The sequence below is a fragment of the Rhinolophus ferrumequinum genome, chromosome 2, assembly GCF_004115265.2.
Source record: "Rhinolophus ferrumequinum isolate MPI-CBG mRhiFer1 chromosome 2, mRhiFer1_v1.p, whole genome shotgun sequence".
NCBI lineage: Eukaryota > Metazoa > Chordata > Mammalia > Chiroptera > Rhinolophidae > Rhinolophus > Rhinolophus ferrumequinum.
In genome coordinates, this window is record NC_046285.1 from 47,438,864 (window position 1) to 47,464,009 (window position 25,146).

The 25,146-nt window shown below is 36.5% G+C and overlaps 1 protein-coding gene across 4 annotated transcripts in view; it reads right to left on the reverse strand.

The window, feature by feature from the left end:
* HSPBAP1 (HSPB1 associated protein 1) overlaps positions 1–25,146 on the reverse strand; it is a 41,569-nt gene that overhangs the window by 13,881 nt on the left and 2,542 nt on the right. For all 4 annotated transcript variants that reach the window (XM_033121558.1, XM_033121548.1, XM_033121532.1 and 1 more), the window contains 2 exons: positions 14,595–14,780; positions 5,996–6,177 (listed from right to left, as the gene is read on the reverse strand). In XM_033121558.1, coding sequence (XP_032977449.1) covers positions 5,996–6,177; positions 14,595–14,780 — 368 coding nt within the window. The remainder of the gene's footprint in view (positions 1–5,995; positions 6,178–14,594; positions 14,781–25,146) is intronic.

Consider the following 25,146-nt stretch of genomic DNA (forward strand, 5'->3'; position numbering starts at 1 on the left):
ATAAAAGAAGCCTTCTCTTAGGTTAGGGGAATTAGTTAAACTATAGATGGTGCCTTAGTTCATACCTACTAAATCAGAGGCTCCAGGTGAGGGTGCCGCAGCATATCGTTTGAAATACATATCCATAAACGACTTTTGCTATCGTCCCAAGTCATGAACTCCTTAAGTGTAAGGAACTTGAAAACAGAGAGAGCACAGCATTCTAGACTTTGCTCTCCTTACGCCTGGCTCTCTGGACAGATCATGACCAAGTCAACTATTGTCCCACAAATACCATCTGGTCCAGCAGTTCTTAAACCAGGCTCCCTGGCATCCCCTCAGGGGCCCAGGGATAGCGGCAGAGCTTCTTGCTTTCAACAAACTGCACTGCTCTAAGTTATTTAGGTTTGAAGAAAGGGTGTTCCTGCTTTTAAATAAAAGTTTGAAAACTACAAACATAGTTTGACATAAACCCAAATCCATGGAATTAAAAATATGTGTAAGCTAGAAAAGAATAAACTAGTGAATGAGGCATGAAGGTTTTGTTCTTTTTTTAAAACCACAAATTTTTTGTACTGAGTTTTAAAAAATGAGACAGAACAAAAAACACTTCTGTGTGCAAAACATGATCCTAAACGCTGACACTTCTTTTATCCGTGTCTTCAATCTATATTTTCTATTTTTAGAAGCAAACCATTAACAGCTGTATTCAAAGAGAAAGGGGGTTTTGGGGGAAACATATAATAGATGGCTTGGAGGAAAACTAGAAAGAGGATTTTCATTTTTGTTTCGAGTGATGAAAATTGCGTAACGTGCACATAATTAATATCTGTCATAGGAGGCGTAGTTTTTGCAAGGTCGGCACCATTGTAAATGCACATGACTCATGTGCAGCAGCTCTAGGGAGTGGCAAAAATCATGCGCCCTCTGGATACAGCCCATAAGCTCCATGCTGTGAGCTTACCTCTGTATCTAACACCTAACATAATAATACTTGGCTCAGGGTACGTGCTTAAAACATCATCTGCCTGGGAAGGAAAAAGAGCCTGCTGGCTGATTATGGATGAATGGTTCAGGTCAATAACATTTTTAAGCATCTACCACATACCAAGTAAGATGCTGGGTGTTTGGAATACAAAAACAATAATACAACACAGGCCTACCCTTCAAATCTAATAAAGGGAGACAGTCCCATACACGGATCCTTTCACCATAATGTGGCAAATGCTCTGACAGAAGTGAACAGAAGGTGCTCTAAGATCACAGAAGGGCTCCTGGTCCCAAGCTTGGGGAAGGCTTCCAATTAACCTGGCTCTTGTTGAATTTAGTCTGGAATTTAACTAAAGGCAGCTTAAAGACATGCAGTATAAAAACAAAAAAGTAGGGATTTGCCTTAGCTACGAGGTATAATCAAACAACATGGTGAATGTTTAAATAAAAAAAATTATTATAGTAAAAGACACATTGCCATTAATCCCCCTCAGAATACTCCCCCTTGCTTCAAACACTTATCCCATCGTCCTTGCCACTTTCTGAAGAAGTTCTGGAAGTCCTCTTTTGTGAGTGTCTTTAGTTGTGCTGTTGTGGCTGCCTCGATGTCCTGAATCTTTTTGACTTTGGGTAAGAGCCAGAAGTCACACGGTGCCAGCTCTGGTGAATAAGGTGGATGAGGATGCACCGTAATGCTTTTATTTGACAGAAATTGCCGTATACCAGAAGTGATGTGTGACATGGAGCGTTGTCACGATGGAGGATGATTTATGGCACACTTTACAATATACGTTCTCTCAACCGTAGCTCACACCTGACTGATTCCCCCGAACAAGTTGAAACTTGTCACACAGTTACTAAGGTTCCACGTGCTGCTTCCTGTATTGAAGATCCCTGCCTTTCCACTGGATGGCACTCAGCAGCAGCATTCACCATATTTTGTGATCATAACAGAAAGGCTTCATGTCACACCTCGCTTCTGGTATATGGTAATTTCTGTCAAATAAAACCGTTTCGGTGTGTCCTTATCTACCTTATTCACCAGATCTGGCACCGTGCGCCTTCTGGCTCTTCCCCAAAGTCAAAATGACCATGAAAGGTAAATGTTTTGAATGGATTCAGGACATCGAGGCAGCCACGACAGCACAACTAAAGACACTCACGAAGAGGACTTCCAGAACTGCTTCAGAAAGTGGCAAGAACAATGGGATAAACATGTTCGAAGTGAGGGGGAGTGTTTCGAAGGGGATTAATGGCAATATGCCTTTTACTGTAATAAATTATTTCTTAAATTTAAACATTCACCGTAGTTTTTGATCACACCTCGTAAGAAGAGGCTGGGTTAAGTGATTCTTAATCTCCTTCTAGATACACCCCTTTGGGAACCTAATGAATGCCAGCACCCCTCGCCTCAGAGAAATGCACACACACACACAATTTTATACATACTTTAAGGGAGTCGATGGACTGACCCCAGGTGAGAAACTGCTCTAGAGCACTGCTTCCGGAAGAATCACAGAAAAAGATTTTTCTACAGGGTAGGGGAGGGGATGGAGTTACTGTATGAGAAACTGACAAGAGGCTTCCCTGACCTCTTATCTAACACAATAATGACTAAAAAGAGAAAATTATTTTGGAATGATTAGATCAAGGTACCTAAATTACCTAAAATTTAGCAGCAAACTGGCTGGGAAAACCAAAGGATTGGGGTGGGGGTTGGGGTAGGTAGAGTTGCAGAGAGAGTCAAAGTAAATGTGTCAGAAAATAGACAGCATCTGAGGTACCTATTTTGTTTCTTTTCTCATAGGCTCTTAAAGAGTTGGGTCTTTCTTGCCAGTTGAGTTCAGCTACTTACAGGTAACCAAATGTTTGAAATCAATGTGGGCCCAGAGGAATCGGCCTTAAGTCTTGCTAAAAGCAAGTCAGTGAGACCAACAGTGAGCACTGCACAGAGACCAATGCCTCAGTGAGACCAACACAGGTGACCGATGGGGTGATCCATCGATCTCCCCGATTCTCTCATGTACTTCAAGAGTTGGAAAAATCTTTAGAAATAGCTATATTAAGAAAACTCTATTCTAATACCACCCCTGAAAAGAGCAATCAAGTGTCTAGTTAACTGCTTACTACAAACCATCTGCTTTCTTGTAACTTCCTAAGAAAGTCCTAGATTTCTTTTCTACAGACACTGACCAGTTTATTTTCTCTTCTTCCAAAAACTGCTGTCCTAAATTATCTGAAAAATTGTCATGTCTTCTCCATTATCTTCCTTCCTTCCAAAAAGTTCCCTCATACTCCTGTACAGACAATTCGGCTGCTTCCACCCTCCGCCCTTAGCAATCATTGATCTACTCTCTATTATCACAATCGTTTGAAACTGGATTCCTTTAGGTACACATTATAAATAACAATGAGGTTCAGTTTTGAAAATTGCTCAATTAAAAATGTCCCCAACATTTTAAACAAAATTAGAGACTCTAAAAAATCTCGTTGTAATACAAAAATTTCAAGAAAATATATGCTTCAGTATTGTTGATCATGTGTAATATTCTAAAACTATTACAACATTTAAGGGATAATGTCAGAAACAGTATCGAACTATTAAAAGCACACTTGATATGCTTCTACCTTAAGGCTCAGCTTCTGCATTTAGCATTAAAGTCCCATGGAGTCCCAATTCCATTCACGTTGGCATCTCTACTACCTACCTAACACAGTCAGCATAACAAATGATAAAAAATTGCTCAATTACTGATCTAGGTAACTAGATCTATTTTTATCCTTGGTGTTGTCTACAGCTGTTCCAATTAACAAGTTAAATAATTGTTGCAGAATCAAACACCATTTTTAAAATGCTGTACAAATTCTCCATAATTTTACAGTTTTAACCAAAAACTGGTAAGATGCTTATAATAGAGAACGGTGGCTTTTTTTGGCCTACCATGTAAACTAATCATCAAAATAATTAATGCTTAAGTTGTTTAGTTCTAGAAGATGGTATACTACTTGGTAAAATATGTATTTAAATAATATTGCCACATATGCATTATTACTTTCATTCTTGTGTCACAGATAAGAAATCTAAGGTTCAAACAGGTTAAATGAGAGTACACTAGCTCATATTGAATCTAGGCTCTGAGAGCACCCCAACTGAAAAGTATTTGTTCTTTTACCTACAGCATGCTATTTGGGTAACTTGTGATCATGGTTAATTTGAGTCCGTCACATTAAAAGTTGTCTTCTATTTTTCTCCATGCCTATCTAAATCATAAATACTATAGGAAAACTGATTACACATAATTCTGTAATGAACTTATATCTGAACAAAGGAAAAATAAAAAACCTAACATGGGTCAAAACAACTAGAATGGAACTTGAAAACAATATAATTAACTATAAATATTATGTAAAACTTATAAAGGATAAATACTTCAATTTAAATTTCAAACAACTCTTAAATGGACATTACAAATTAGCAAGTACTTGAAAGTCTTTTTTCCTTAGGAAAATTATCTTAAGTAACATAAACAAAACTGGTAACATTACTATTATACAATGATTTACCTGAAACCTGGAGTAACAAAGTACTAATCTAATCTACAGGGTGGGTGGGGATATGAAATATAATAAAATACTCTAAAAGTTAACTTTTATCTAAAAGTTATAAACTTGATAAAACTTGATAAAAGTGAAAACTTGATATCTAAAAGTTCCACGGTTAAAGATCCATAAAGTAATCACAACTAAGGTTGTAAGAAAAAAAATTACCTCAAAATTGTCATTTAAAAATGAGTCAGGAGTAGATTTGGGATAGACTTTGGATTCAGAAAGCATCTACTGAATGTTTTCAAAACTGATGCATTTCCTTCATGATTTTGAAAACAAAAACGTATCTTCAATGAACAGTTATGAAGCAAATGATATATTTTTCATTTTTTAAATAAACAGCAAAATTTAAGTAGACATTTAAAAAATATAATAAAGGAAAGCTACAAAGTACTGACACTTGTATTATAGCAACTGTGTAAATACCAGCATCCACACCTTGAGTCAAAGTGAAAAAGAAAAATATAGGCTGAATGAAAAACTAGTCAGGAGTCCGAGTCCTATCAGCCTATGTGAGAGGGAAGTACTGAGAGGGGGTGGTGGTGACCATCAGGAGGAAAGGAGTGGGGGTTAACAGCCTGCAGTGATGGCAAAATACTTCTGTCCACAACGAAATACTTCTGTCCACAACGGATTGGGGGCAGGATAAAGGACTCTAGAGCCTTCACCTAATTGTGGACAAGGCAGAGACATCCAAACAGCTTCCTGGGACTATTCCGATTCCTGCCCCAGGGCTAAGACACACACAGAAAGCAGAGCAGGGAGTTTGCAAAATCACCCCACAGAATAAACTGGCAGTTTGAGGTAGCAAACACTGAAAAGCTAAAAGAGGATATGGTAGTCTGCAAACTCTGCCGTCAGTTATGTGAAAACATGGCAGAGAACTTCCACATTCTTACTTCTGCAAGAGTTCCCACACTTCTGCAGGACTTCTACAATCATATTCTGGGAGCCCAGCATCTAACTCAGGCAGTAAACCTGTACTAAACCCCCAGAGCAGGGAAAGATGGAAGCAGCAGCCTGGAATGCCTCTAGGATTCTAGGAGTGCTTCTTTATGTAATCGGCTTTATGCCTCCATCGGCCTCACTGACAGAACATGAACTTAAATATAGGTAAGGAGAAAATGAAGTTATATGCACATCCTATGCTTCTAATATACTCCAAACCTGTGCTGTTTAAACACACAGGAGGAGGCGTACAGGAAATTTGGTGAGTAGAAAAACAGTGAGAAGGTTACTCATTGGTGTGAGCCAAACATTACGCTTCTCTTGAGCAAATCTTTCGGATAAAATACTCAACACTCACAGTGACTACTTCTGAGAGGAAAAGACAGTGAAAGACAAAGGAACCAGGGGAATTCTAATTTGTGACCTTTTCTCAAAAACAATTACCATGATTAAAAGGAATGTATTGACTTACCTGGAAAATATCTGTCTTGTCTTCAAATAGACTGACAAAATATTTATAATCAGCATAAGCCCAGAATTTGGAATGATCATAATCTCTGAATGGTCCAGAAATACCAGAGTGGTCACAGTTCCAGGCCAGAAACTCTTCAATTGTAGCTTGTACGTAACTACATGTAGTTTCAAACTGAGGAACTGCAATGTAAGAGATCCAACTTTAAATGTATATGGAACAGTTTCCAAATATTGTTGTTTGTTTGTTTGTTTTTTTTAAATGAACACAATTTCAACCAAAACTGTTAACTATCATTTAACATTAAGTAAAAGCTAATTTTGTACTTGTTATATAATTAAAACCATTTACAACACTCATAACACCCATGATTAAACACAAAAGTAACAAACACGGTTTTAACTTTACTAAGGCACATTCATGTTAAAGATAAAAATCTGCATACTTAAGAACTGATTAAATTTGATACTGTTTGAGAAGCACTTAGAACAGTGCCTGGCACACAGTACCCCATCAATATGCAGAAGCTTTTAGTATTATCAACATCATCAAGAATTTACCATGACATAGTTTTTTACATAGGTTTTTTTACAAACATAGTTTTTTAACAAACAAAAACCCATGTGGCAAGAAAGCTGTATGATGCTGAGAAACAGAAGTCATATCTAAATCATCAGTAAGTTCCAATGTAAGCCTGAAGACATTGCACGGTCTTGAGAGTTTTCACTTCATAGAATTCAACCCCACTGATCCTACTGAATGCAAAAGCCATTACTTGAGCCACTTGCTCTTGGGGTGGACTGGCCGCAGTTAAGGCCAGTGGTTAGGCACGTCTGCACTGCAGCCTCATCAGGGGACTTCATTTTCTGTCACAGCTAGTTCTGTACTTTAAAAAATGAAAATCTAAAAATGCAAAAATTACCCATAGAACTTACTGTCACAGGGGAAAATTGCAATGAATGGAATGAATGGAAATGACAGACTTTTTCATTTACATAGTGATTTCAAAACAGAATCTTTTCACTCCTTCCTGGTAGTAGCAGCACCAAAGGTACTGTTTTCATTTTGTTATCATGACAATGTCTGTCTGGGTAGTACAGTTGTTTTCTTTCTTTATTCTATGCAATGGAATTGTTCCTTTCTAACTTTATTATTATTATTCTTTCATTTAACATTGAAGTAGCCTAAACAGCTGCAACTTTCATCCCACTTACTGTCAAAGAATTAAGAAGAATCTCAACTGAGTTTAGTTTGGAAATAGTGTATAACTGAGTTTGCTTTTAACTCTTATAAAAGGGAGTCTTAAAGTATTTTTTGTACAATAGGGAAACAAACACTTCTCCATTTTGTTAGACTTCTTCATTTTATAAGCAAGAAACACTGCAAGGAATATAAGTACTGAGTAGGACTTTTGATCATCAATCCACCCCCTGTCTACAAATGTTTAGAGTTATTTCTAAAATTGCTTGCCTAATTACTGCCAGCTGAGTAATAGTGTTGCCTCTGAGCACTTATGTTGGTAAATTTGATCCACATGGTTTCCAAGAGTGACGTGATATCATCTACTTCCTAAAATAAGCTAAGAAGTACATGACATTCAAATATGCTAATTATTATTAATATTATTTCAAGCATTCTAAAACAAAATTCTAACCAATGCCTAAAACAGAAATCAACTCAATAGAAAGGGAACAAAGTTATCATTGCTTATAAAATTATATGCCTGTGCTCCTAGAAAACCCACAAGAATAAACTAAAAAACTATGTATACTAATAAGTGGCTGGATAAAAAATAAACATACAAAAATAAGTGGTTTTTATTTATGCACCAATCACAACTAGCTAGAATAATATAACAGGCTAAAAAAATTCCTCATGACAGCTATAAAAATTTTCAATGTCTTAAGAAATCTGTAGACCTACATGAAAACTCCAAATCTTTTTACTGAGAGATAAAATAAACTTAATAAGTGAAGATAACATGTTGTATAGAAAGATACAGTAGTATTACAAGGTAGATTTGTTACTGTAGGCAGAAAGAATAGGGCTGTGGGGTAGGGGGGAGAGGGAGGGAAGGAGTAAGTGTGGGAAACGAAGGAGGAGATGAGACCATTCTTAAGAAAAGGTGCAGCTACAGCAAATTGTAATAGATTATAATACTATTAGCATTGCGGGCAGGGAAAAATCTCCACCCCCTGTGTCACCATGACAGTTCTGATAAGGGCTATGTAAAAACAACGGAATCCTACCTCCCTATGGGAGGGAGTGCTCAACTAGGACCGGCCTGGGAACACCTGCAATGCCACCCTTAAAAATTGAATATTTCACGTCCTCCTTAGAATAAAATCCTAAGCTTCTTTGTTCTTTGGAGCAGTTGCCCTCCTTTGGGCCTGCCCACGCCCACTATTTTGGGAGTGTACTCTTTTTCTTTACTTTAATAAATCCACTGCTCGCTTGGCTTTGTTCACGTGGCTTATTTGTACATCCTGGAATGCCTTCCTACGATGGTACAAGAACCCTTTTTCCCTGGTAACAAATTCTTCCCAAATTAATTTATAGCATTTAATAAATTTTCATTTAAAATCTCAACAGGATTTGTTTAATGTGAATACATTATTTAACTCTAAAATTCATTCAGAGGAATAAAATTCAATAATATCTAAGAAAATACTGAGACAGAAGAGTAATTTAGAGAGGATGAGTTGTTCTTTCAAATATTAAAATATATACCAGTTGCTAAAATAGTTTTTTAAAAGTGTTTTTTAAAAACTGATAGCTCAATTTGTGGTCCAAAAACATGCTAGAATATATAATAATATAGCAATATAATAAAGATGGTTTCAAAGTCAGTATGGGAAAAAAAGTATTATTCAGTAAATGGTACTGAAATAAAAGGTATTGATATTTCCAACTTAACTATTGGAAAAGTCAGTGAACACCATATATTGAAATAAATATGGAATAAATAAAGAGTAAAATGTAAAAATGAAATCATTAAGTTATTAGAAGAAAATATTAGGATAATAATCTATTCTCAGGATACAGGGAGCATTTTTAAATAAATAAAAATAAGATTAAAAATGTTAATGAAACATTATTTAATTTGACTATATAAAATGTAAAAATATGAAGCAAAATTAAAAGCCAAACAATAGGGCGGCTGGATGGCTCAGTTGGTTAGAGCGCGGGCTCTCAACAAGGTTGCCAGTTCAATTCCCGCATGGGATGGTGGGCTGCACCCCCTGCAACTAAAGATTGAAAACAACAACTGAACTTGGAGCTGAGCTGTGCCCTCCACAACTAGACTGAAGGATAACGAATTGGAGTTGATGGGTCCTGGAGAAACACACTGTTCCCCAATATTCCCCAATAAAAAATAAAAAAATGTTAAAAAAAAGTTAAAAGAAAAAGCCAATTAATAAACTGAGAAACATATTAATAACAAATACAGTATTCTTAATATATAAAGAATTTATTAAAAAAAAAAAATCCAGAAACCCCCAATAAGGAATAGTCAAAGAACAATTACCAGAAAAAAAAATACAAATTACTAATAAACATGAATACATGTTCAACATCATCAGCAATCTCATAATTAAAATCATGAGATACCATTTTTCACCTATTAGCAAGATTATTTTTTAAAAAGCGCTTTCTGCAAAGCACTTGACCATAGTATGAAAGACCTTTCAATCTTTCCCTCCACAAATATCTGAATGTCCACTAGGTGCTCGACCTACGATGATACATGGTCCTCACAAAGGTGACCTTCGTGAGCGGAAGAGAGACTTTAAACAGTTAATACATAACCAACCATGTGATTATAACTGTGCTAAGGGTTACTAAGAAATATAAGGTGCTCTAAGATAAATAGTCAAACTGCTTTGGGGCGTGGGAGTGGGAGGTGTGGTCAGGAAAGACTTCCATGAGAAAATGACATGTGAGCTAAGAGCTGAAGGAAGAAGAGGAATTAACTAGCACAGGCAGGGGTAAGGGGAACTGGGAGCAGAGAGAATGGCTAGACTACATATGCAAAGGCCCTGAAGTAAGAAGAGCAACCTCTGGAAATACAAAAACTGCTTGTTTGGCCTGAGCTCAGGCAGGGGGATTACGCTGAGGCTAACAGAGCTTTCCACACCACCCTAAAAATGTTGGTCTTCAGCCTAAGGGTAATGGGAAGCCACTGCAAGGTTTTAAGCTGAGAAATAAGATGAAATTTGCTTTTTAAAAACCGTCTCTGGTTTCAGCATGAAGAATGGCCTAGGAGGGGAGTGCAGGCCGTGCAGAGGGACAAGGAATTTGGCTACTGCCACTATGGAGGTGACAAAGCAGGGTAACCCAACGAGAGGATGGCCATGGAGAAACAGAGAAGCACGTGAACACTAGATATTCAGGGTGTAAGTTACTGAGTCACAGCCACCACTTAGGAGAGGCATTCAGAACGACTCACACGTTTCTTGTGTAAGAAGCTTCAAGGATATTGCTGCTACTGATGATAATAATCAGACCTGTTGACCCAGTCATTCTCCTTCTAAGACTTTATCCTAGAGAAGTAATCAGCAAGTTGGACAAGATTTATTTTCAAAGATGTTCACTACAGTACAGTCTTATTTATAAATTTAAAACTTCTAAGCAACTTAAAAAAACAATAACTAATAATGCCAAGTGCTAGAAAAGATGCGAAACAACTGGAATACTTCATTGGCGGGAAAGCAAAATGGCACAGAGACTCTTGAAAACAGTTTTCTAGTTTCGTATAAACATACATTTATTTACACATAACCTAGAAATCCCACTTCTGGGTACTTACCCTAGGAATAAATGCTTATGTGTACTCAGAAACCTATACAAGAATGTTTATAGCAGCTCTACTCGTAGCAAAGAGAGAGAGAGAGAGAAAAAAAAGAGAGAGAGACAGAGAGAGAAACAACATAAATATTCATTGGCAGGTGAACAGATAAACAAACTGTGATGGATAATATTTCATAATATGATGGAATGTTATTCAACAGCAAAAAGGAACAAACTACTGATAAATGCAACAATATGGATGAATCTCAAAATCATTATGCTGAGTGAATGAAGTCAGACGCAAAAGAGTACATAGTGCATAATTCCATTTATTTGAAATGCTAGAAAAAGCAAAACTAATTTATAATGACAGAGCAGATTAGTTGTTGCCTGGGGATTGGCAAGTGGGAGCTCTTTGGAATGATGGAAAAGTTCTGTGTCATGATCAGGGTAGTGATTGCATGGGTATATACATTTATCAAAACTCAAAATTGAAATGTTGACGTCTTAAGACTTAGCCAGCTAATTTTTAGGTACAGAGCAATATTTATCAAACTGCTTATAGAGACCTATTATTAGTGAACCATAAATCAATCTAGTATGTCTACTCAGAGGGATATTTACCCTAAAACTAATAAGCTTGTTTCAGGCTCTCTCACTTGCAAAGTTTTTCCAAGGTCTAGTTACTAATTTTTCATTTATAATTTTGTATTCTTTCTCTAAAAGGGCCCTCAAATTATAAACTTTAGGCCCCCCAAAAGCAGGATCTGTATTTGGATGACGAGAATTTTTTTTTTAATGAAATGGAATAGAAAATATGAGAAGGTTTTGTAAAACTTTTGTTTCAGTTTATATAATGGATCATAAAATTTTATTTTTTTTACCAGGGTTTGTGTTTAAGAAAATAAAAACAAAATGAAATTTGAAAAAAACCAAAAGAAAACTTTTAAGCAACTAAATATTCAAAATCGGAGGATTTTAAAAATCAATTATGATACTATCATCCAATGGAATATTAGGTAGCTATTTAAAAGTCACGTTTACTGTCAAGAAAAGCTGCTCAGAATATGTTAAGAAAAAAAGAAGCAGGCTGTGAAAATTAATAAAGCTTTATTTTTAAAATACAAAAAGACTTGCATGGACATACGTACACTTTGGTAATAGGAGCAAGTGTCTTTATCTCTTGGTAATAGGACCAAGTGTTTAAAGTTTCTTTGGATCTTCTCATTTTTTCAATGTTCTCTACAATGAGAAAGTCATACCTTTTTAATGATTTCTAATTTTAAATAACATTTGTTGAGCATTTACTATGTGCTAGGCATTATTCTAAATGTTTTATGCATATAGACGCATTTAATCTTGAAAACATTTCTAAGATACAGAAAAGTTAAGTGATTTGCCCAAAGTCACATAGTAAGTCAAAATTTGACCCAGTCAGCTCTCTTATACCACACTACTCTATATTGCTTGTGGAAGTATTGCATTTATACTCAAGTAATAACTTTAAATAGAACAAATTAAGACAACCCACAGAATGGGAGAAAATATTTGCATGTCATCTGTCTGATAAGGGTCTAGTATCCAGAATATATAAAGAAACTTTTTACAATTCAACAATAAAACAAACAAACCAAAAAACCCCAAAAGCAAAAAACATCTCAATTAGAAAATGGACAAAGAAGATATCTAAAGCAGTATGTCAAAACCGTAATGAGATAATACTTTACACCCACACTAGGATGGCTAGAATAAGAGACGGAATAAGAGTTGGCAAGGACAGAGAAATTGGAACCCTCAGACATTGGCGTGGGAATGTAAAATGGTTCAGCTACTTTGGAAAGCAGTTTGGCAGTTCCTCAAAAAGTTTAAACAGAGTTACTGTATGACTCGGCAATTCCACTTCTAGGTATAAACCCAAGAGAAATGAAAACATATGTCCATACAAAAATATGTACATAAATGTTCATAGCAGCATTATTCATAATGGCCCAAAAGTGGAAACACCCATATGTCCATCAACTGATGAATAAATAAACGAAATGTGATACATACATACAATGGAATATTATTCAGCAATAAAAATAAATGAAGTACAGATACATGCCACAACATGGATGAATCTTGAAAACACGCTATGTGAAAGAAGCTAGACACAAAAAGCCACATATTGTATAATTCCATTTATATGCTATGTCCATAACAGGCAAATCAATAAAAACGGAAAACAGATAGATTAGTGGTTGCCAGGTGCTGGGGGAAAGGTGGAATAGAGTGACTGCTTAAGGGGTACTGGGCTTCCTTATGGGGTGATGAAAATGTTCTGGAATTAGAATTAGATTAGATGGTTACACAACATTGTGAATATGGTAAAACCACTGACTATAAACTTAAAATGGTGATTTTTAAATTATGTGAATTTCATCTGAATTTTTTAAAAGGAACAAATTATCTTTAGTTAAAAACTCAGCGGAGTTGCTCACAACTGCAGAGACTTTCTACTTTCTTTTTCTTTTATGCTTAAGTATTAACTTAGAAATGTCAAATTACTGTGCCTCATCTATAAAACAAGATAATACTAGTACATTCTAAGAGGGTTTTTAGAAGATTAAGAGAGTTAATATGTATAAAGCACTCAGAACAGTGCCTGACACAATAGCTCTCAATAACTGTTAGCTATTAGTAATATTATTGTGTATTTGGAGTCTAACCAGAATACGAAAAATGTTACAATTCCTACTTTTCCCCAAATTATTGTCTAACAGACACTTCAATGAGTGGAAGATTTATTTCACTACAAATCAAAAAGGAAAAAGCACAGGCTGATTTTTATGGGGCTGCTGCTGGTCTAGCACTTGATTTTAAAATACAATAACCATTTTGGTCTGTGATTAGAATGAGATGCCAAAGAGTTTCAGGTATATTAGTCCTGATTTACCTGTCATTGGAGTACAAGGGGGTTCCAGACACCGAAAACCAAATCATTCTAAGAGATCTACTAGAAGGTGAACATGAAAGAAAGAAGCTTGGAGAAGCTGGGTAATTCTCTAGCCCCTTCTGGCTTATTAACAGCTATTCATAGAGCCACTTACAGTGATACATAAAACCGTGAATTGCTAGACTACCAAACTTTACCCATATTTAAACAGAGGTTAAACATACATTCTGAAGCCAGACAATGGTTATGGGCTCCTTTAGATTAGAGACAGCACTATTTCTTTCCTTTAAATTAACTATTTTTAGAGTTAACAGTAATTGCTTTATCTGACTATAAGGCAAAAAATCAAAATGTTACAAGTCTTCAGGGAAGAAGAGGGAGCTGGCAAAATCTAATTGCTTAAGGGAATGAAAAAACAGTTTTCCCTATGCTTCACAGTTATGCAATGCAATAGAGGTCAGGCTGTTGATAAAGCAGATAAAATTACAACCAAGACTGAGCACTATAAATAGTGCCTAAAGCCACAAATAAAAGGACACATTCTACGTGAGTCAAAGGGGAAGCGACTATTAGGTTAGTATTGGTCTTTTTCAATCACATGGGTACAGAAATAATAGCACATTAACAAATACTGATTAAGTGTCTACCACATTCAATGAACCATGGTATGTGAACAAATACATTTTTATATGAGGTTATAAACTACAGACTGTTTATTCTGAAAAAAAAAATGTTAATACAAACTGTCCTTCTAAAATTTCCAATAAAATATTCCCTATCTGCAAAGGATTCTCTAGAGATAAAGAAACCACTGCTGGGAATGTGGAAATGCTATTGAAGAGACATAATTATTATGATTACCTTTGGTCTTACCTGTATCTGTGCTTTTCATTCCCATCCTGAATCGTACCTGCTTGCCATGAAGGACCTCAGAAAGGTATTTAGCAGTCCAGTGTCGTGCTGGCCAATCAAAAACCATGTTACAGAAGATTGCAGGTTGTTGTAAGGACATGACAATTTCTTTTGCTTTCTCTGGCGTAAAAGGTTTGACATGTTCACCTGCAGAGAGAAATAAATAGAGCAATAGATAGACAACTATAAAGTTATTTCATATAATATTAAAAAATAGCAATATTGTTTCTATTATGGCAAATCTTTCTGTGTAATTACACTGCAATTTATGCTTCACTTATTACTATTTATATAAATATTTGGCCTCAAAGAACTGTAATTGTTGAATGATTTTTCTCTTATTAAATTTTAAATGTTAGAAAATATTTACAATTTTCAATGTCAAAAGTGTTTTTAAAGAAGGCTTGCCAACTATTTAACTTTAAAAAGATGCAATTTGTTTGAAAACATTATTTCCCAAATAGAGGAGTATATAAGAAATGCTGATGGAAGCTACTCTAGAACAGTTGGAGTTGCTTGAGTCAGCAACAATTCTACTTGCCATATCACATGTTCATGCCAAAAAGACCACTGAATTAATAAAAATACATCAGTCAATGGGAAAAGGGAAATTACTTTTATTGCAAGATTTTAAAAGACAGAAAATGTGCTAGGATGAATATCAGTGTTAATCCTTGGCTTCAATTGCACCTACTCATATAAATAGTAAAGGGGATAGGCATAAACTGAGAACCTCACTAAATTTCACAAAAGCATAGAATATTGATTCTAGATAAGATAGTAAAGATTTGTATTTGTTAAATAAAAGAAAAGTAAGTTTCTCCTTAAAGATATCTTAAGATGAAAGATTTGGGGGAAAGTTAAAGAGTGCTTCATACTCTGATCCCCAAAACATATAACGGGGGTACCAAAAAAATGTATACAAGTGGATACTTTGGTCAAGGTTGCTCAAGCAGTAATTAGCCATTATCAGAAGTAACCACTTTGAGCAAAGTGGTAACCACTTTGAGCACCTCTTGTAATTGCAGAAGTCAAACTTGTATTCATCTTTTGTTATCAATATATATTGAGTATTACAATTTTAATACAGTTTTCCTTTCTTAAAATGTATATACATTTTTTGGCACCCTCTGTATTTATGATTCTCTAGAACAATTAGCTAAACCCTCTATTTCAGTTACCTTATATGTGATTATACTTAATTCAAAGAATTAAGAAGAGCTCATAAATAATCTAAATTCTCTCATCATCCAACTTTCTTCTAAACTTTCTGATAAAAGGAAGAAGGAAAGGAAAAGATTCATCGAGGAACTTGAGTAATTCGTACTTGCCTGAATGTAAGTCTTGTTTTTAAAGAAAATGAAATTTTAAGTCCTTTTGGTCTCCTTTCTCAGACAGGGCAAAAACTCGGAATCCTTGGTAAAAGGGAGCAGGCTCTCAGCCCTCTGTAGTTGACTTTTGAGACCGATCTGTCACCTTCTATATAGACAGGGCTTCCAAGTGAGATCAGTGTGGATGCTTAGAGGGAAAGGGCAGGTAAAAGAGCAGGGGACTGCATGAGAGAGGAAGGGAGAAAGCACCGTAAGGTCTGGATGTAAAAGAAGCCCCAAGTCTATTTTTAACTGACCTTTAAGTACTAAAGAGCCCGGTTAAGGAAAAGAGGATGTGACCAAGAATAAAATTTTCTGTCTTTCCTTGGGATTTTTTTTCCACTTTTGACATATATGATAAATTCACATCAAAGACCTGAACCCATACTAGCCTATAAATGTAAATACAAGGTTAAGGAAGACTGTAATGCCCCAAATCTTCCTGGACTTGGGAGTGCCTGGATTCCATAGGTATGAAAATAGACCAGTTGCATTTTTTATTATATATTTTTAAAGTTTTGCTAGACTAGGAAAAGCTATAATACTTTCTTGATAATACTTTGTTGTTTGTGGCATATAAATTAGAATTATCCTTTGGGGAACAACTAGGAAAATGAAGAAGTCTCGAAGAACCACCCATTAACCTGATAACTCATGTTATAGGAATTTGCTTTTAACAAAATAATTCATCATAAGCTATATGCATATTCACATATATTATACATGTATACACATACACATAAAATATCTACTACCACAATGTAAAACTCAAAATATAAACAACCTAATGTCTAAACGTAGAAAAATATGTATTCAATGTCTTCCCCATGGTACATTATACCCATTAACAATTAAAATGAGGGCTACATAGAAACGTGTGGAGATGTAGGGACTGGAATTGCCCCAGAGAGCTACTGCCACAGCCAAGTGAGACATGTGATAATAAGGCCCTGACAACAATGGGTAGCAGTGCGGAAGGCAGAAGGTTGTAGCGATGGAGAAATACTAAGAGAATAATATCACAGACTGTTACGATCAAAGAGATGTGGGGTGGGAGGCAGACGCAGCTGTAAGGAAGACGGAGCTTTCCTTCCTCTGTGACTTACCGTAAGAGAAAAGTCAGAAGCAACAGCTGGATATGCTGGGAAGATGAAGCGTTTGGTTTCGAAAATCATTATCCTGACAGTACCATATATATATTGTATAATGTGTTACTGTTTGCCACATATTTTTATATACATTGAAATAAAAGTGCTCATGTGACCCTCTAAGAAGCCTGTAAAACAGAGGCAGAGAAGGTATTTTATTATCATTACCCAAAGGAAGAAATGGAAGCTCAGATGTCAAAGGTCAACACCCCAATGATGAACTGGACCTATGAGTCAGGTTCCCTGATTCCAAGTCCAGTGTTCTTTCTACTGCACAATCCTACTTCCGGAGAGCTAAAACTGAAGGCCTTACACTAGCACTGAGCACTCAGGAGAGATAGTAGAACCTGAAAAGATAAATAGGTTCGGGAGAGTTTTAGATCAATTCATAGATAATGAATCTAGGTGTGCAACTGAGAGGGAAGAATGCTTTGGTTTGCATGTGCGAGCCTATATGTGTGTGTGTGTTGGGAGAAGTACTAATATCTGCAGTAGAGACTGCTAGTTGCCTACCTTACCCAATACCCATTTTCTTCTTCCTTACTAATAGAACTTTGAGCACTGGAAGTGGCTAAATTACATCTAGGAAATTACATTTCCTAGACTCCTTTGCAGACAGGAGTGGCTAGAGATATGTATCTAGAAGTTGCTGAGTCAGCCTTTTTGCCCTTATTCTCCTCTCCTATCTTCTGCCTGGAAAACAGACATAGTGGTTAGCCATGCTGAGAGATAAAAGAAAGACCCAGGAAATTGCAACCTCAGCTTGCAAAGATGTCCATCTTTGTGTCACTGAGCCAAAACCAGCAAAATTCTACCTCCTGAATCCTTTCACAAAAAACTAACTCTTAGAGTTAAGACTCTGGTATTAGTTCATAACTGGTATAACGTTCTGAGGCTATCATTTTCAAGGACAACCATACTCTCCCTGTTAGAAACAAGACAACAGGCCCCAGATAGAGCTGCTTATGTAAGCCCCACATCACCAAACCAAGACCTACAGTTTCGGCCTCTCTCAGAAGTGGAAACTTAAACCAGTCCATCAGGAAGCATCTGGTCAGTACTAGTGCGGTAATCTGCCCAGGAAACCTCTGCCACCCACTAAAGGAAAATGACCTTGCCACAACTAACCCACTTTCTGCTGCAGTATAACTTCCTTGTTCCCATTCCCTTCTGCCTTTCATTTTGTACAGCTCCTCATTTTGTACTCCTTTTGTACAGCTTCCTTTCTATCTATTAGATGGAATGCTGTCCAATTCAGGAAACTTTGGATAAAGCCAATAAGATCTTGCACAGTTGAATTTTTTTTAAGCATAAATTTTAATAACTATCACATTTAAATTACTTGTTTTCAACCTTATTCAAAAACATTCAAAAGGTGACATAAGAGTAAGCCACAAGTTATAATACAGAAACTCTCCATAGTGACACAGCATGAATAAAAAACTGGGTTCTGGGATGGGGAGTTATTTAATTTATTTCTAAATATATATACATGCCTCTGATGGCTTTATCAGTCTGACAACTATTCTATAAACATACAAGAAATTTGAAAACCTTTGGAATGGTAGATATTAGGGTAAAAAATAATGAACAACATTGGGGCCATGTCAGAAAAACACGGATGGGATTATTCAAGTATTATTTAACAAAATGACTGCAGTGTTTGTTCTAAAGACTGAATGGTAAAACTTATACCGAAGATAGTATTTTATTTTATAGTCACTATTTCAAAATGTCAATACAAACTGGAAAATTCTCCTGGAAGTTAACTTAAGGCTTAAATAAAATGATGACGTTATAAACCCTTTGAATTTCAAGATCTCAAAGGTGGTGCCACTGAAGAAACCACAAAAGAAATGCTGAGGTGTTATGATGTGAACTCGCCAATACCAATGCTTGGTGTGGTAGTGAACACCCAAGCAGATTCCCTTGGGGAAAGGAGACAGCTACGTGCTGGACAGCTACCATCCTCTTCTTCTTACACATAACTCTCACCCAGCTTACCCAGAAAATTATCTTATCCTCCTCACTTCAATCAATTTATGAGCCAGAAAATGGCTCCTAAATATTTATAAGTTCAAAGTAATACTGGTCCTAAACCTAAAGCAAGAAAAAGTAAATCTATATTGTAAATGAAGTTAATACTAGAAAGAATGATGTCTCAAAAGCTAAAGCTCTTTAAAATGTTCCAAAGTATTTTTAAAATTTCTACCAAATGTTTTCATCTTTTCAGTTTCCAATAAGTAAATTTTCCACAATCCAAAATAAACTGGTTATTTCATCTCACTTTTCATATCCAACAGCGGAATCTTGAAAAGATATGTGCACACCCATATTCATAGCAGCACTATTTATAACAGCAAAAGGTAGAAGCAACCCAAATGTACACTAACTGACAAACGGATAAATAAAATGTTTATCCATACAGAGGAATATTGTTCAGTCTTAAAAATGTAGGAAATTCTGCCACATGCTACAACATGGATGAACCTTGAGGATATTATGCTAAGGGAAAAAAACAGTCACGTAAAAGCAAATACCGTATTATTCCATTTCTACAAGGTATCTAAAACAGTCAAATTCATAGAAACAGAAAGTAGAATGGCAGTTACCAGAGCTGATGGGAGAGGGAAAAAGGGAGTTGTTTACTGATTTATAAGGTGCAAAGGTCCTGGAGATTTGTTTCACAACAGTATGAATATACTTAACACTAGTGAACTGTACTCCTAACATGATAAACTTTGTTATTTGGTTTTTACCACAGTTAAAAAATATTCAACAGTATTGTTTCACTAACGGTCATCATTATCAAATATAAAGTATTTTAACCTACATACGAATTACACATGTGCTCTAGCATGGAAATTTTTTTACTTTTTGAGGTGACAGAGGCTTTTCCCTGCTCCCCCCTGCCCTTTTTAAAAGTGAGAACAAGAATGACATGGAGAGTATGGCATCTCAAACTGAAGAGGAGTAAATCCAGTTAAGTAGGAGTGTCAGCTGTGTATGAAACTCAAGTCTGTACAATCCTGGAATGAGATAGTTCTTTGGGAAGGACTGGAAGAACAGTTACAAAGAATTCATCGTTTTCTTCATCAAGGCAGAAACCTGGAAATAACTAAAGCTTTGACAGCCCAATAGAAATATAATAACCACCGTCTGAAAAACAGAATCAGATTCAAAGAATCGCAATTTTTAAGTTCACCGAAATGCTTCAATCAATTTGCGATCCTAGAAGTAACATCTCACACTCAGAATTTAAGTTGATTCTTAAGAGTAAGTAGTTTCATGTTTGTTTGAGGTGATTTTTAGAGTAGTTTTAGTTTTACAACAAAATTAAGAGGAAGATTTCCTATGTACCCCCTCCACTCATACATATACATATACACACCCCACATTATCAACACCACTCACCAGAATGGTACTTTTTTTTTAACCAAGGATGAACCTAAATTGACACATCATAATCACCCAAAGTCCATAGTTCATCTTAGGGTTCACTCTTGGTTTTGTGCAGTCTATGGATTTGGACAAAAGTATAATGATATATCCATCGTTATAACATCATATAAAGTATTTTTGCTGCCCTCCAAATTCTGTGCTCTGCCTACTCATCTCATGTTTGTTTTTAATAATTTCCAACCTGTTGCTTCAAACAAAAAAAATCACATCCTTGAAAGCAAACCTGTTACTTTCATATATTTAGAGCTTTTAGCACAGTGCTTGGGATAAACTAATGCTAAATAAATGCTTCCTGAATTCACACCTTACTTTTAGCAATGTACAAAGATTTCTTAAAACTGACCATTTGTTATCTCCACTTTTGCATAATGAACTATTAAGCACAATCAGAAACAGTCTCAAAACAAAGGGATCAGGTCCACGATTTCATGCTCACCTCTGCAGGTTCCCTTTCCTGGTCCCAATCACACTATCATTGATACCTAATGACCCTCGCCCCTACAGCAATCATTCCAAAGCTTCTTCACTCTCCAATCCCCAATACCTCTCTCCACTTCCTCACTCACTCTCTGTGGTGCCTTGCTCTATTTTTCTGAGAAAACTGAAACCTATGATTTCACTCTTTTCACTTCAACATTTCTGGCTCACGTTGCTCTTCTTTGGTCTCAAATAACACAATCTTCCTCCTTTTCACCTGCATCCCCTGCCACACTTCCACTGGGATGGAACGAGTCTGTCTCCTCACTCCCCTCCCCTGCCTGCCCCTACATGCCTCCGGCGGCCTTGGTCTTTTCTCCCCTCACTTTCACTCCTGGCCTCGCTTCACCAGAAATTGCCTCTTTCATTCATTTCCATAGTCAAATTACAGTCATGAGCCACATAACAATGTTTTGGGCAAAGAAGGATGGTGGTCCCATAAGATTATAATAGAGCCGAACAATTCCTATCGCCTAGTGATGTCACAGTCGTCTTGACATTGTAGCGCAATGCATTCATTACTCAGATGTTTTGGGATGCTGGTGGAAACACCTACTGCGCTGACAATTGTATCAAAAGTATAGCACATACAACTCGGTACAGTACATAATACTTGATAATGATAACAACTGTTACTGGTTTATATATTTACTATACTATACTTTTTATCGTTTAGAGTGTACTCCTCCTACTTATAAAAAAAAAGTTTGTTGTAAAACAGCATGCCATGTTACACCAGCAGCCACCTCATCCATCTCGTTTACCGCCTCTCTTGACTGTGTCGTTTTCTCTTGTGCTTGATTTAATCTCATGTTGTTTTGTACAGTAACATGCTGCGCAGCCTTGTAGTCTAGGAGCAATGGGCTCCATGTAGCCTAGGTGTGAGTAGGCTATACTATCTAGGTTTGTGTGAGTGCACCCTGTGTGTGCAAAATGACAAAACTGCCTAACGATTCATGTCTCAGAACATATCCCATCGTTAAGTGGTGCATGACTTTATATCAAAATCTTCAAATTACTCTAAGAAGCACAGACTCAATCCAATTTTTATTAGTTCTTTCTCCTCTCAGCCCCCAAAGCACTTAATGTGTGTAATATTTACATCCCATCTAATTAATGGCTTCCTGCCTTGTGGATATATCTTATACTACAACTCTTTTTATCCATGTCTTTTCTCCCCAAACTGTATTTAGAAGCTATTTTGGGGCAGGACTGTCATCTATCTCACTGTATGAAAGCATCTCCTGTTTATAGTGTACATACACATTTTTGGATAATGGTGTGGTAATGAATTTGCTCAAAAATAACTTTTCTATGACTCCCATAATATTCATCATTATACTGACCATACTGACCATTTCACATGTATTTGATTATTGCATGTTTTTGTACCTTTTATTCATATAAACTTTTTCTAATTTAAAAAAAAGCTTTTATCTTCCAGTAGGATTTTGCTCATTTAATTTACTTCGTAATGGTAATAAGTAGTCACCCCAAACTGGTGTTTCAGGAAAGGCTGAGATTAAAATAGGGCTGAAGTTCCACAGATAGGATTGAGAGAATCCTTTAATACAAAAATTTGAAGTCACTTGCAAAAATATGTGTGCATGCTGCGTCTTTCAGGGAAGCAAATCCATACTTTCATCAGATTTCCCTCCTTAGGACTTCAAGATTAAGAATTACCAGTTTCCTCAAAAAGTTAAATATAGAATTATCATATGACCCAGAAATTCTCCCCTTAGATATATAACCAAGAGAATGAAAACATATGCTCATACAAACACTTGTATATGAATGTTCACAGCAGCACTAGTCATAACTGCCCAAAAGTGGAAACAACCCAAACGCCCATCAACTGATGAATGGATGAACAAAATGCAGTATATCCATACTATGTATGGACCATAAAGGAATGAAGTACTGATACGTGCTACAACACAGATGAAACTTGAAAACATTATGCTGTGTGAAAGAAGTCTGACACAGAAGGCCACATGTTGTATGATTCCATTTATATGAAATGTCCAGAACAGGCAAATCCGCGGAACAGAGAGCACATTAGTGATTGGCAGGAGCTGGAAAGAGGGGCAAATGGGGAGTGACTGCTAATGGGGAACAGGGTTCTTTTCTGTGTGATGGAAACGTTCTGGAATTATAGTAGTGATGGCTGCACGGGTTTGTGAACATAATAAAAACCACTGAGTGGTACACTTTAAAAGGGTGAATTTATGGTATGTGCATACCATTAAAAAACAAAACAAAACACTTTCTCTTCCCCTGCTGCACGTTTGACATGTCTTGCAGCATCCTTCCAAACGTAAGCTCCATTAAAACTCAACAGTGCTCTCCCAACAACCTCCTTGTGTTCATGTTGTTTCTCAGGCTGGATCAATTTCAGATCTCTCTAATTTCTTTTCTTTCAGTTTCAACAGCAGTTAGTCACCAATGCCAGCCAGCACTTTCTATTAATAATAAAAATGGTTACCATCCTTGAATACACAATTCCTGCCAGATACCATGTTAGATGATCTACAATTATCTTTAATTTTCACAATACTCATGCATTTTACAGAGAAGAAAACTGAGACTAAGGGCGATTATGTACCTCGTCCTTCAAGCCTTTCTCCCTCTAAGCTATCCTCCACCCTTCAGCCAGAGAGATCTTCCTAAAACTAAATTTGATCATGTCACTCCCCCACCTAAAGCTCTTCAAAGGCTTCCCAATGTCACAAAGTCCAGACTCCTTAACTTGGTATAAGGTGCCACTCGGGATCCTTCTTCTTCCACCACTCCTCACAACTTTGTTCAGTTCCTGGGCCATACCAAGCTTTTTCTCCTCTTGCCTATGGACTTGGCACAGGGTTCCCGCAACAAATATGTATTAAGTGCCCACTATGCCTGGCATTGTACTTGCTGCTTGGGCACATGCCTTGAACAAAACACGTATGTCCTGACCTCAAGGTACTTAAGGTTCTAACGGAAGAAACTATAAACAAGTAATTACAGGTTGTGGTAAGTGAACTGAAGGAAGCACCATGATGTCTTATAGAACATCTAAGATTAGGGGTCGGGGAAAACTGTAATGACTATTTTAAATAGGATGGTCTGGTAAGGTCTCAGGTGGAAACATACTCTGAAACCTGAAGATTAAGGAAACAGCTATGTGAAAGCAGGTAAGAGGAAGGGGTGTGTGATAAGAGGTGATCCTGGAGACGACGGCAGAGCTCAGACCAAGGATTTTTGTAGGCCATGGTTAGGACTTTGGATTTTAAGAATTTTAAGGAAGGAAGTGTCACTTTTTGCTGCTGAATGGAAAAGGGATTGGAGGAGTACAAAATAGGAAACAGGGACACATGGCCTGAAGATATACTGTGTTTCCCTGAAAATGAGACCTAGCCGGACAATCAACTCTAATGCATCTTTTGGAGCAAAAATTAATATAAGACCTGGTATTATACATATTATGTTATATTATATTATATTATATTATATTATACCCGGTCTTCCAGTAAAATAAGACCAGGTATTATATATTATATTATATAAGACCCGGTCTTACATTATAGTAAAATAAGACAAAGTCTTATATTAATTTTTGCTCCAAAAGACACATTAGAGCTGATTGTCTGGCTAGGTCTTATTTTTGGGGAAACACGGTAGTAGTGGTTTAAGTGAGAAATGTGGATAATTTGGACAAGGGTCTGATAGTGAAGAGGAAAAAACAGACATATTAAATGCAGAATTGATCAGCCTTACAAAGTCATCAGCTGAAAATGAGAAAGAAATGAAGAGAGGACATAGTTTGGGGAATTGTCACTGGAAAAGAAAGTAGGCTTACCACAGAAATGGAAGATCAGAAAGCTCTCAGGCCCATTCAAGAGATTGACCATTTTTATTTTACCGTGTCGTCAATTTGTCCAGGACCTTTTCCAGCAAAGTTCAGCTATACAGTGCAGGTGCAGAAGGCAAAAAATTGGGTTCATCCAGAGAAGGGGTTTTGCCAGAAGAATAAAAGGCAATGAGGGATTAGAGATAGCGTATTTTCAAGGGAGAGAT